The sequence below is a fragment of the Mobula birostris genome, chromosome 1 (genome assembly GCF_030028105.1).
Source record: "Mobula birostris isolate sMobBir1 chromosome 1, sMobBir1.hap1, whole genome shotgun sequence".
Taxonomy (NCBI): Eukaryota; Metazoa; Chordata; class Chondrichthyes; order Myliobatiformes; family Myliobatidae; genus Mobula; species Mobula birostris.
This window is the reverse complement of record NC_092370.1, coordinates 124,781,536-124,794,853: the sequence shown is the minus strand read 5'-3', so window position 1 is coordinate 124,794,853 and position 13,318 is coordinate 124,781,536. Positions and strand designations below refer to the sequence as shown.

The 13,318-nt window shown below is 41.7% G+C and overlaps 1 protein-coding gene across 3 annotated transcripts in view; it reads right to left on the bottom strand.

Annotated features, from left to right (window-relative positions):
• Nucleotides 1-13,318, bottom strand: part of ctdp1 (CTD (carboxy-terminal domain, RNA polymerase II, polypeptide A) phosphatase, subunit 1) — a 353,744-nt gene that overhangs the window by 304,452 nt on the left and 35,974 nt on the right. For all 3 annotated transcript variants that reach the window (XM_072261691.1, XM_072261682.1, XM_072261671.1), the window contains exons 3-5: nucleotides 10,925-11,018; nucleotides 8,596-8,724; nucleotides 7,013-7,163 (exon numbers count right to left, since the gene is read on the bottom strand). In XM_072261691.1, the coding sequence (XP_072117792.1) occupies nucleotides 7,013-7,163; nucleotides 8,596-8,724; nucleotides 10,925-11,018 (374 nt within the window). The remainder of the gene's footprint in view (nucleotides 1-7,012; nucleotides 7,164-8,595; nucleotides 8,725-10,924; nucleotides 11,019-13,318) is intronic.

Here is a 13,318-nt window from a genome sequence, read left to right as displayed (position 1 = left end):
TCAAACTGATTGTTCTTTTGTATCGGTGGCCTTATAACTTCTGTCAATTCTGACACTGGGCAGTGAACTTGTAGAACTACCAGGGAGATGAGAAAGGGTCTCTCCCTGATGTCAGGTCCAAGTTCACTCACTGGCTGAGCTCGAAGAAATAAATGGGTGAAAAGATAAGTAACGATCTTTTTGTGCTGTCGTTATTTGATCCAGCAAAGTTACGCTTACATCACCACTTTCAATGAATTATGGACCTGTATCCCAAATCCCCTTGTTGTACCACAGTCCTCAGTACCCTACCGCTCACTGTATACCTACCCTGGTTGATCCTCCCAAAGGAAAACACCTCACACTTGTCTACATTAAATGCCATCTTCCATTTATCTGACAATTTTTCCAGCCGGTCCAGATCTTTCTGCAAGCTCTACTAGTTTTCCTTGCTGTTCATTACACCTGCAATCTTGGTGTATTAACCACATTATCCTCCAGATCATTGATATAGGAGACAAACAAAGAACCCAGTACCAATCCCTGTGGCAAAGGCCTCCAGCCAGGGAAGCAAACATCTACTACCACTCTTTGGTTCCCCCACAAAGCCAATGGCTTACCCAATTTACTACCTCACCTTGAATGCCAAGCAGCTGAATCTTCATGACCAAGCTCCCCGCAGGACCTTGGCAAAGGCCTTACTAAATCCACGTAGATAACATCCACTGCCTTGCCTTCATCGACTTTCCCAGAGGATTTCTTGAAGAACTCTATAAATGTCATTAGGCATGCTCTACCACACATAAAACCATGCTGACTATCCCTAATCAGTCCTTGTCTATGAAAATACTTATATATCCGGTCCCTTGGACCTTCTCATAACTTTCCCACTGCTAATGTTAGGCTCACTGGCCTATAATTTCTTGGTTTATTCTTAAGAGCCTTTCTTAAACAGCGGAAAAACATCAGCTATCCTCCGTTCAGCTCCTATGTCAATGGTCTTACAAATATTCTAAGAGAAGAAACTTCTTCTCATCTCTCTGCCTTGGTTGTAAAGATCCTATCCAGCAGCTACAAATTCCCATGCATTAACATATCAGATAGGTCCCAGCATACAGATGCAGTCACAAGGAAGATGCACCAGGCTCATTACTTTTTTTTAAATAGAAAGTCAAGGTGATTTGACATGTCACTGAGCACTCAAAAGTTCAAACGTTTGAAGGAAATTTATTACCAAAGTAGGCATACATGTCACTATATACTACCTTGAAGATTTGTTTTCTTGCAGACCTTTTACAGGAAAACAAAATCCAGCAGAATTACGAAAAACTATAAACAATGAAGACTGAAACAACCAAAGTGCAAAAGAAGACAAATCATGCAAATAAGAAGTAAGTACACAAAGAATAAATAATACTAACAAACAAATACAAATGTACTGTTCAAAGTATCCTGACTGGTTGCATCATCGTTTGATACAGCAATTCAAATGCACAGGAGCACCGGAGGCTGCACAGAGTAGTGGACTCAGCACTGTGACATCCCTCCCTATTATCAGTGAGGGACCAAATTCAAGAACAACTACTTCCTTCAACTGTCTGCTTCTCGAACCAACCAGCACAACTCTGATCACCACCTCAGCATAGCAACGTTAGGATCATTTTGCACTACAATGGACTTCGGTTTCTTTTGTTCTAATTTTCTTTTATATACTATAATTTATATACAGTTTTGTTTTTCTTGTGAATGTTATGTATCTGATGCTATGTGCCTGTGACGCTGCTGCAAATTTCACATTGCATCTGTGCATACACGCACTTGTGCAAATGTCAACTGACCCAACTTTGATATGTCAGCCTGGATTTAACTTTCCCAAGTGCTGCCTGATATGCTGAGTTCCTCCTGCTCAAGTGCTCCAGATCTAGCATTCAGAGTTTCTCGTGTCTTCAGCTCTGCGTTTATCCTGACGAGCCTGTTAAGAAGTTTGTACATTTCAGTGAGATCACTTCTCATTCTTCTAAACCCAAGACAGCTAGGCCCATTTTGCATAATCTTGCCTCAGTCAAACTCATCTCAGAAATCATCCTGGTGAACCTTCACTGCTGTCCCTCATTGTAGGGATATCCTTCCTTGGGTAGAGAGACCAGACATGTTCACAATATTTCAAATGGTGCTCACTAGATTTCAATATCAAATCAGTGAGGTGAATTCATTCTTGTGCTCAAATCATTATATAATAAATTCCCACATACAGTCCTCATTGCTTCTGGTATCTGTTAACATTCACTGATTGTGTACAAGGACATACAGCTATGCAAAGATACAAACCCAAACAGCTTCAAGGAAGGTATTAGGCACTTTCCATACATCAAAGATGCAGAGATTTTAAAATGTTAACTATTATTACATAATGCTGAAGATGACTGTCAAATGAGTCCAAATGACAAATTGTTACTTAGCTCATGATAATTTGACAATTGAAAACTTTAAATGTCTTAGAATTAAGCAGCAATGCATCTCATTTCATTTGCCTCTGCATACAGGATAATGAGGAGAAATTAAATGTATACATTTTCCTACAGATTGAAGACAAAATAATGAAGATAAACTGTGACGAAAGCCCGTCACTAACTACGGACGGCACATGGCGCACTCGGTGAAACACTCATCCCCAGCAGTAATAGTGACTGGGTCTGAACCAGAGCTGCTGCATGGAGCTGTCTCATATAGAGACAGCAGCAACCTGCACAGGTGTGCAGATGGCGGAGGATACCATCTTTAATTGGATAATTGAGTTAATTAGCTTTTGGCTGGTCTGGGGAGAGGGGCTTAGCAGTTATAAGCCTCAGGTTACCAAGGCTTTGGGGTTAGTTTTCTTTTGTGTTTAGTCTAAAGGTGGCTATATATATTTACTGTTTTTTTTCCCCCAGTTTTTGTCTTGTTTTGAGGTAAATAAAAGCACCTCAATCTATTTTTGCGACTCAAGCCATCTGGTTATTTTTCTTAAACAAATGACCCACAGTTGTTCGTGACACAAACCCAATACAGATGCCAGAAGTGTGTGGCGTAAATAGAAAATGTTGGAAATCTTCAGCAGACCACACAGCACCTATTTCAAGATTTTGACCTTATCAGAACCCCGAAATATTGCGGGCACAATGTGTTTTTAAGGAACAAATGATTCAGGGAGGGGAAGAAAGAACAAAAAGGAGAAAAGAGAACAAAAAGAAAGACCTTGTGTAATGAGGAAATGAAAGAACAAATTAATGAACAGCAGAATTATTCCTAGCACTTGCTAGTAAACATCATCACAAAGACAAAATATTCATCCAACCATGAAAATGCTTTGACATCTCCCTGTGTAATATCTGTTCCTCAGTGTGGGCTGGGTCACAACTCAGATGTGATTGCATTCATTTTGGGTGGGAGGGTGAGTTCTTGGATGGCAATGTTACACTGAAAGTTACCACAAACTTAGACAAAAAAAAATTCTGGATATTTTACATACACAGTAAAATTTCCGTTGCAATACGATTCACAGTGACTACACAACCAATTTTCTCAGCAACTCACATGGGTTCTTGCAGAGAACCATCAAACTGCCTTGGGTTGCACAAAAACCATCGTTAACTATTTACCAAACAAATGCTTTTAGATAGCTGAATTCACGAAGCTACTCCAAAATCAGAGCATCTGCTGCCTGCAACTCTTTCCATAGCAGAATCGTTAGATTGACTTGCAATAGATCACTGAGGTTTAAAAATGAACTGTAACTTGACTGCTTGATTAAATTTTTAATTTCCCCTCCATGAACCTACCTCCAGTATACTAAATTGTTCCTTAAGACCTATGATTCCAACCAGCTCATAGTCACCTGCTCCAGTGTCTCCTTGTGACAACGTATGACCTATAGGTGTTTGGGGAAAACAATGACTGACGACAATTTGAACACAACCTCCCCATCACGCCCCCAGGATACAAGCAGAGAAATAGGCTCTTTGCCACAATGATTATCAACCACGCATATGCAAGAAACACAAGAGACTGCAGATGCTGGAAGCTGGAGCAACGAATGCACCACTGGAGTAATTAGCACTAATTCTATATTAATCCCAATTTTATTCTCCCCACATTATCAAGTCCATCTACAACCCCTCCCTGATTCTGTCACTCACCTAAAACTTACAATTCCAAGTAACTTACCAAACCACACGTCTTTTGGATGTGGTAGGACACCAGAGCACCTCAAGGAAAACCCAGTCATTAGGATTGCAAGCAATCTCCAGGCAGACAGCAGGATTGAACCATGTCACTGGAGTGTGAGACAGAACTTTGCTGTAGGAGCCATGCATCTGTCATGTAGCCAAATATGACAGTACCAGAGGTATCATGTAAATGAAAGTTGTTATTGACACTATCTGCACTAAGCAAGGTATCTGCACTACCTGCACAGGCAACAGATGGAGAACAATTGAGTAAGTAAACTCAGGTGACAGTGGTACCAATGAGTTCGGATCCAAATCAACTAAACAGATTAGTTGTCTATTCTCACTTATTTCGTTATGACACAGGAGAGTTGAAATTGAATTGACTTTATTTCTTACATCCCTCACATACATGAGGAGTAAAAATCTTTGTTACGTCTCCATCTAAATGTGCCATGTGCAATCATAGTAATTTATAATTTATAATAAATAGAACAGTCAATGTAATATAGAGTACATTCAAATCAGCGTGAGTTCTATCAGCGAAGACTATTTGGTTCTTCAATTCTGTAACATCTCTGAGCCTTACCATTCTCCTACTTGACTCCCATAACTTATTTTCTCTCACATTGCTCTCAACTGCCCCAACTTCTCTTGCCTCCCCCTTCCTACACTAGATTAAATTTACTGCAGCCAGTTAATCTACCAGGGCGCGGGAGAAAACTGCTGTAAGTACATGAACTTACAAGAACATACAAACTCCAAACAGACTGCACAGAGGACAGGATCAAACCTGGGTCACTGGAGCCGTGAAGTAGTAGCACAAACAGCAGCATCATCACAATATCCATCGATTAACTGTTACCTGCACAAACTTGCTGGGTGTAACTGACAAAAAGGCTTCTCACTTTAAACCAACGAAAAGACCCAAAGTAGTACTTTGACAGTTAAAGAACATTTGGGCAATCCTTGGTTGTGAAAGAGGCAACAGAAATAGAAGTCTTTTATTGTGGTGTTCAGCTTTGTAAATATGTTCCCATCTCTATGAAACTTAACACTTTAATTACTATCACTCTCGGAACTTAATCTCAAAGGTGGATCACTGTCCAAAATGAACTTCCTCGGAAAAATTGGAAATATTCAAATAGAAAAAGAAGGACATGCCCTTCCAAGAGAGTTTCAATTTACTTTTAAGTAAAACTAATTTTGTCAAGGGATGAAACAGCACAGTTCTGCACATTCTAGAGGTAATGGGGTTAAAATGTATCACAGGTTGCCTCTATAACTTTGTGAAGTCAGTTATTATTATGGAGTGGTAGTGTCTTCATTCAAACAAAATAGGATAAGGCCACTCAACACCTGATGTCTCATCTGCCACTGAATTAGATCATGCTACTATACCTTCGATCAATCCCAATCCCATAATCTTTAATAATCTTGGCTTTAATAATTCAGTTGTGATGTTTTCAAACTAAGAGGTTTCATTAAAGTTTACAAATTTTCTTCAGTTATTTGTTAAGGAATTTGTTCTCCAAAGTGAATCAGTCTTGAAGGGTAGCCTTGACAAAAGCTTGGTGGGCCAAAATGTTATCATCTTACTAAAATCTAACAATTCGTCACCAGGTAGGAGTCTCTATTCTGAACCAGGAGTCCAAAGTGATGCATGCTTCAGAATGAAAGTCACCCTCCGGGCTCCGCAACTAACGTCGATGGTTTAGGGCCAGATGCTGTCTTGTATGGAAGTGGAACGGTACGAATGAGAATTGCCACAGTTCCTAGACATGACTATAGGCCAGTAAATTAAGTGACCACACAAAGACATCCTCCCCAATGTGAGAATTTCCAAACTTATCACTTCATGTAAAGCAACTAAATGAAAATTTACTATTGGGTGCTGCTATTAAGAACAGATAATGAAATGCTTCACAATTCTACACCAAATTCTAACCTTGCAGACATAAGAGATTGCAGATGTTGTCATGTGAAGCAACACACAAAAAGCTGGAGGAAATCAGTAGGTCAGGCAGTATATAAGTTATTTCCCCTCTATCTTTCAGACCAATGAAGGGTCTCAACCAAAAATAAAACACTGATTGCACATTTCTCCCCTTAGATGCCACGTGACCATTTGAGTTTCTCTAGCTTTTCGGGTTCCAACACTGATCTCTATATTTAACCAGACTCCTTTGGATGAACTTAAATGTTACAAGTTCACTTCCAAACAAGGGAAACAACTGGAATCTGTGTAACACAACAGGACACGTTCCATTAGTATCACACACAACAAAATCTTGTGTTTACACACAAAGGTGTCCCAATTCTCAGAGGCAAATGGCAACAGATCCACCCCCTCTCCCACCATATTGAACACTAGCTAAAATCGGCACAAACAGTAGTATCGGCTCAAGCCCCACTCAAGGTTATAAGGGTCAAGGAGGGAGCATCATTGGGCCTTACCATTGGACAGGACCTGAAGAGAGCAGTGGCCAAACTGGGTATGTGAGAGGTCGTGACACACAAGAGATTGCAAATACTGGAATCTCAAGCAACAAAAAGCTACAGGCAGCATCCGAGAAGGAAAATGGACATTAAAGACCCTTCACCTGGACTGAAAGAGTAGAGGAATTCCCCTTCTAATCTGGTCTGGCCAATGTGACCCCCTACCCGCTGACCCTTGATCGACTTCCAAAATTTAATTCAGGTGGTAACCAGTGGTGGACAATGTCTCGCCTGCAACATCCTGTTAACAAATCAGTTTTTTTTAAATATTACCAAGTTTTGATGCTACTCGAGAAGTTAGAAGCTGTTGTCTACTTTTTCCTACATACCTGCAATGGTGTGTGCGTACAGTCTGCTCCCAAAGGTGAACACGTGTAGCTCGTAGAGTTTTGCTATTTTTTCTAAAAACTCTTTACAGTGCGGTCTCAGGCGTGTATGCAGCATTGGCTCTCCTCTGCCTAGCTGGAAGTGAAAAATTCCCTGCAAGCAATAACAGAAAACAGCACAATTAAACTCTAAACGAACAGACACGTCCACAATCAATTTTTAGATCGCGTATAAACTGCAAACACCAAATCACGGATCACATGCACCATAAAACCAACCATCGCCCATTAAACAACTCATAAGACTGGGCAAAAGGTGTGTTCTGCACTGGCCACACAGCTTCTGACTAACTGGATATTCATGAAAGGGCTTGCCAAGGGACTTACAGAGCAGACTTAATACTGGGCACAAAACAGCTTTAAGGAGACACTATAATTAACCGTCAGTGTTGTAATGTATGACACGCAGTAGTGTATTTGTGCTCAGTAAGCTCTCACCAACTGATCACAATAATGGCAAGGGATTGCTCTGTTGATTGTGGCCAAGACGCACATTTCTACTCTTTGCCAAAATAGTGCCTTAGGGTCCAAGGTATTTCTCCACAAGAGCAGAAGGGTCTTCAGTTTCACATATCAGCTATGAGCTGACATTCCCAACAATGCAGCATTCCCTCAGGACCACAACGCCTGTCAGTCTGTGCTGAAACCTCCAGCTATTCATCCTGACTGAGAGAACAGAGTGTTAATAATTGGATCAATGCCATTGCTGGATCTGGCGCTTTTGATCCGGAGGCTCTTCAGAAGTCCAGAATGAGGCATAACATTGGTGGTTACTGCCACTTTATTAAGTATCAAGAAAAAGCTGTAGTCATCTCATACCCAGACTAGAAGTAAACAACATCCCAGTGAAAACAACTAACCTAAGTGATGTGACATCTGCTGCAGAAAAGCTGAGAAGCTTCTGGAAAACTATAAAATCATCAATACAATTTCTGGAACATTTACTGAACAATTACACATAGATATATATTAAAATCATAAACTAGCATAGGAAAGTTAAACAACAAGAAAAATAACTATTCTACACCTTATTCCAACTTTTCTTTGTTACTAACCCCAAACAAAGGTATGCTTCCACCTTTTCTAAACCAGTGACTGGTCAGCAGACTTCTAATCACTTCCCTTGGCATGATTTTACAGCGGCCAATGACTTCTGTCAGCATTTCCCACATTACTCCTAAACCCCTCAGCAAGATTTCTGCTTTAAAAATGTGCCCTGCCTGTTAGATCACAACTTCAGTATCAATACAAAACAGCAGGACTATTTGCAATTACCTGAGAGCATCAGACAGAGTACAAACAGCCAAGATGGAGAATAAACCAAGCTGCTGGAAGTACTCAGCAGATCCTGATGAAGCGTCTTCACCTGAAATGTTGACTATCCATTTCCAGCCTGTGTCCAGCACATAATTCTCTGAAACTTCCGCCACCTCCAACGGGATCCCACCACATCTTTCCCTCCCCTCTCCCTTTATTCACCATTCCTTTATTCTTCCTGGGTTTATGTACACTCAGAAAGAACTCACCTTGTTGGACATTTTCTGGCACAGCTGCTCTGTTGTATGGATTAAGGTCTGATCCAGATCCACCATCAACACTAGCTTCCGGTTCTTATGTAGCCACTGCTGATCCTCTCGACCCAATTGCTCAGCTTGCTGTGAGGTAGAGGTGATAAGGCGGGGCAGGGTGTGGTGGGGGTGTAAAACAAAGATCTTTTTAAAAATCTATACCCATGTTAATGTAACATGTACAGAGAAACAACTTTGCAGCACAATAAAATGCCTTTCAATCTCCATATCTATGACTGACTTTACTCTCTATATAAGCCTCCTCCAATTCTAACATCGGAATATTTTTCTATTCTTTTCTCCCTCTGTTAAAAGTCCCTGGTAAATGCCTCAACTAAATGACACCCATATTCTCACCATTTTCTGGGCAAAGAACTTCCCTCAGAGCAGAGGTTCCCAACCTGGGGTCCATGCACCCCTTGCTTAACAGTATTGGCCCATGACATAAAATAGTTGGGGAACCCCTGCTCTAGGGTTTTTGACTTAACAGCAATTGTCTTAAATTTACGCCCACATGTTTTGGACACCCTATAACTGGACATATTTTCTCTGGTTTGTCCAATTCAATACATAACGGGAACACCTCTCCCCACATTAGCAGTATCTACAGGAGGTACTGCATCAAGGTGGGAACAGCTATCAAAGATCCCCACCATCTTCTTGCAGGTACCATTGGATGTTGGACAGAAGCCTGAAGTCCCACACCACCATGTTCAAGAACAGCTACTTCCCTTCAACCAACTAGCACAACCCTAATCATTACAACACTATGACCACTTTGATTACTTGGAACTACAATGGATTTTTTTTTGCTCTAATTGTGTTCTTGTAAAAATGGGTTAATTTTGTTTAATTTATGTTTTTCTTGTGAATGCTGATTATATGATGCTATGCACCTGTGATGCTGCTGCAGGTAAGATTTTCATCGCATCTGTGCATACATGCATTTATGCATACGACAATAAATTCAACTATTAAACTCAACTATTGACTATTCAATCTCTTCATACATTTAACAGGCATTTCCTGAGAAATGAAGAGATTCAGTGTTCCAAGAGAGTTTTGCCATCAGTCTTCCACATCAACCTTTTTCTGCTCTTTGAATTACAGAAAAAAGGCACTGTGCAGAATGAGGCCATTCGATACACTAGTCTGAGACAGATCCATACTTCCTCCTTCGAGCAGGAGTGTGGCATTGTGTAATCCATAAACACTTCAGTGATTGCCGAGCACTTGAGAATGTCAGAAGGAGCAGTAATGTGTAGCACAACTATCCTGTCCAACTTTCACTGTTAAGTTAACTCCCTTCACCATATATATCAACGTGGTACATTGTGAAGTAGTACACAGATCACTGCAACAATGGAACGGCTTAAAACAGATCAACTCTAACCGAACAGGAATATATTTCATGGCTGGTATGAAATATGGAAGACCTTAAGGGCAAAATAAGCCAAGTGCTGTTGGAAAAAGAATCAGGATAGGTTACTCAATGATTTCAATCCATCCTACAGTTTAATCTTTATCTTGACATCAATTGATATCCACAACCATGCAAGTCTAACGGTTTCAAAATTCCTATTAAATCCGGCATATCAAATAGCTGGTTGTTGTCTTCTACTCTCACCTCTGGGGGAATCAAAGTGCTTTCTGATTCACTCTAAATGGCACATCTTTCATTTTAAGGTGGTGAGTTCTTACTCTTTATTTCACACTACTGCTGCATAATCAATAGAAACACAACCTTTGCTTTACAGCCTATCTTCATAACATAACCTGTTAAGCACCAGGCATTGTTTCCAACAAATCTGTCTGCGGAAGGATGCAAAAGAGAAAGGAGCAGAAATGAAAACACTGCCAGAAACTCTGCAGCAGTGAATACAAAAATTGAGCAAGACTTTCAAAAGGACTGAAGGAAATACAGCAAGGAATAAACTACGCTGGGAACGATGCAGGGAAGATATTTTTATTTGCAAATTACTTGGATAAATAAACATGCCAATTATTGCAATCTCAAACGTCAACTGGAACAGAGAGCCTCAATGCTGTGCAATTACCAAGCGACAGCACCACCTACTGATAATAGGTCAGGTACTCATGACAGTGCCACCTACTGGAGTAGGGAACAGAAACAAGAAATTCATAGAAAGGAGATTAATTTGAAGACTGTTCTAAAAAGACACCAGCAAGAGCGACGGCAGTAGGAGATAAACTAAAAAGAGAGATCAAGAAAGGCAAGACAGTGATATAGAACAGAAACACTGGACTTTAATTCCACTGAACTCACCTCAGAGCTCACCATCAATTCTGGAACACTGTGAACCATGGAAACTGTTGCTGTGGCTACTGGTGCTGTTTGCTTCCCATTCTTCTTCTGTAGTCTGAAGACAAGAATGCAAAATGAAGGACGAATTGCCATCCAAGCATCCGAGGAGGAAGCTGCTGTCTGCCACAATATTCTCAGACCTCCTTAACAATGCTTCCACTAATGAATTCAGTAATCATTTTATTGGATACATCCAGAGAGAAAGAGGAAAGTGGCATTAAAGCAGATATTATTGCCATCTTAAAATGGTGTATCTGCTCTACAGCTTCCCTTCCTATCTTTCTTCATCTCATTGCATCATAAACTCTTACTTTCCCTCCCTCAAGTGCTTTTACTGCTTCAGTTAAGTGCATCTCCATTACTTGCCTCACTCATTCCTGATAACCAGCTCCACATTCTAGTCATGCTTTGGGCAAAGAAATTTCTTCCAAATGCTTCATTAGCGAGTACAGTTAATGTGCACAATTCTGGCCTCCTTATTGTACCAGCAAAAGATAGTAGTCTAAGGGAGGTCCATTAGGCTAATTCCTCGGACAAAAGCTTCCCTTCCACAAGCAAGTGAAGTCACATCTACAATACATTTTTTGAAGTCTGAAGGGTGATCTTTTTGAAATAATACAAAGATTCTAAAGGGGCCATGACAGTAGATGTTGAGATATTTCCACTAGTGGGAGAATTTCAAGATTGAGAGATGAGTAGTAGTTATAGAGAACCACGTACAATGTGCCAGAGGAGTTCAGCAGATCAGGCAGCTTTTATGGATGAGAATAAACAGACGATGTTTCGGGCCGAGACCCTTCATCAAGACTGGAAAGGGAGAGGGAAGAAGACAGAATAAGAAGGTGAAGGAGGGGACGAAGTAGTACAAGGTTGCAGGTGATAGGTGGAACCAGTAGGGGAGGAGGGGGTGAGGTAGAGGGCTGGGAAGTTGATTGGTGAAGAGATAAAGGGCTGGAGAAGGAGGAATCTAATAGCAGAGGACAGGACACCATAGAAGAAAGGGAAGAAGGGAGTAGCACAAGAGGGAGGTGAAGGGCAGGTAAGAAGTTGTGACAGGGAAACAAGAATAGGGAACGGTGAAGGGGGAAGGGGGCAATAACAAGTAGTTTAAGAAATCAATGTTCATGCCATCAGGTTGGAAGCTACCCAGGTGTTGCTCCTCCAGCCGGAGCGTAGCTTCATTGTGGCAGTAGAGGAGGCCATGGACTGGAATGTCGGAATGGGAATGGGAAGTGGAATTAAAATTGGTAGCCACCAGGAAATCACACTTTTTGTGGGGAGTAGAGCGAAGGTGCTCGACGAAGCAGTCTCCTAATCTACGCCGTGTCTCACTGATATACAGAAAGCCACACCGTGAGCACCGGATACAGTAGATTATCCCAACAGACTCACGGTGAAGTGTCACCTCACCTGGAAGGACTGTTAGGGGCCCTGAATGGTACTGAGGAAGGTGATATAGGGACAGGTGTGGCACTTGCTCCACTTGCAATGACAAGTACTAGGAGGAAGATCAGTGGGGAGGGACGTGTCGACAAGGGAGTTGCGTAGGGAGCCATCCCTACTTGGTGGTGGGATCCCGATGGAGATGGCGGAAGTTAGGATAATTTTGTGCTAGATGCGGAGGCCTGTGGGGTGGTAGGTGAGGAGAGAGGAACCTTACCCCTGATGTGGCAGCAGGAGGATGGGGTGAAGGCACAGAAGGGTGCAAAATGGAAGTGATGTGGGTGAGGGCAGTGCTGATGGTGAGGAAGGGAAGCCTCTTTCCTTGAAGGTGGAGGACATCTCAGTTGTTCTGGAATGAAAGTCTCATTCTGAGAATAGATGCGGCAGAGACAGAGGAACTGAGAAAAGGGAATGGCATTTTTGCGAGTGACAGGGTGGAACAGGTATAGTCAAGATGGCTGTGGGAGTCAGTGGGTTCATAAAAGATACCAGGAGATGGACCGTCTCCAGAGATGGAGACAGAGAGATCAAGAAAGGAGAGAGTGGTGTCAAAAATGGACCAAGTAAATTTGAGAGCAGGATGGAAGTTTGAGGAAAAGTTGATAAAATTGACAAGCTCAGCATGGATGCAGGAAGCAGCACCAATGTACTCACCAATGTAGCATACGATTTGGGGAGCAATGTCAGTGTGGTCTTGGAACATAGACTGTTCCAGGTAATCAATGAAAAGGCAGGCATAGCTGGGACCCACATGAGTGCCCGTGGCTACACTCTGGGTTTGAAGGAAGTGGGAGGAGCCGCAGAAAATATTGAGGATGAGGACCAGTTCCGATAGATGGAGGAGAGTGATGGTGGAGGGGAACCGGTTGGGTCTGCTGTCCAGGAAGAAGCAGAGAGCTTCCCCTGATAGGG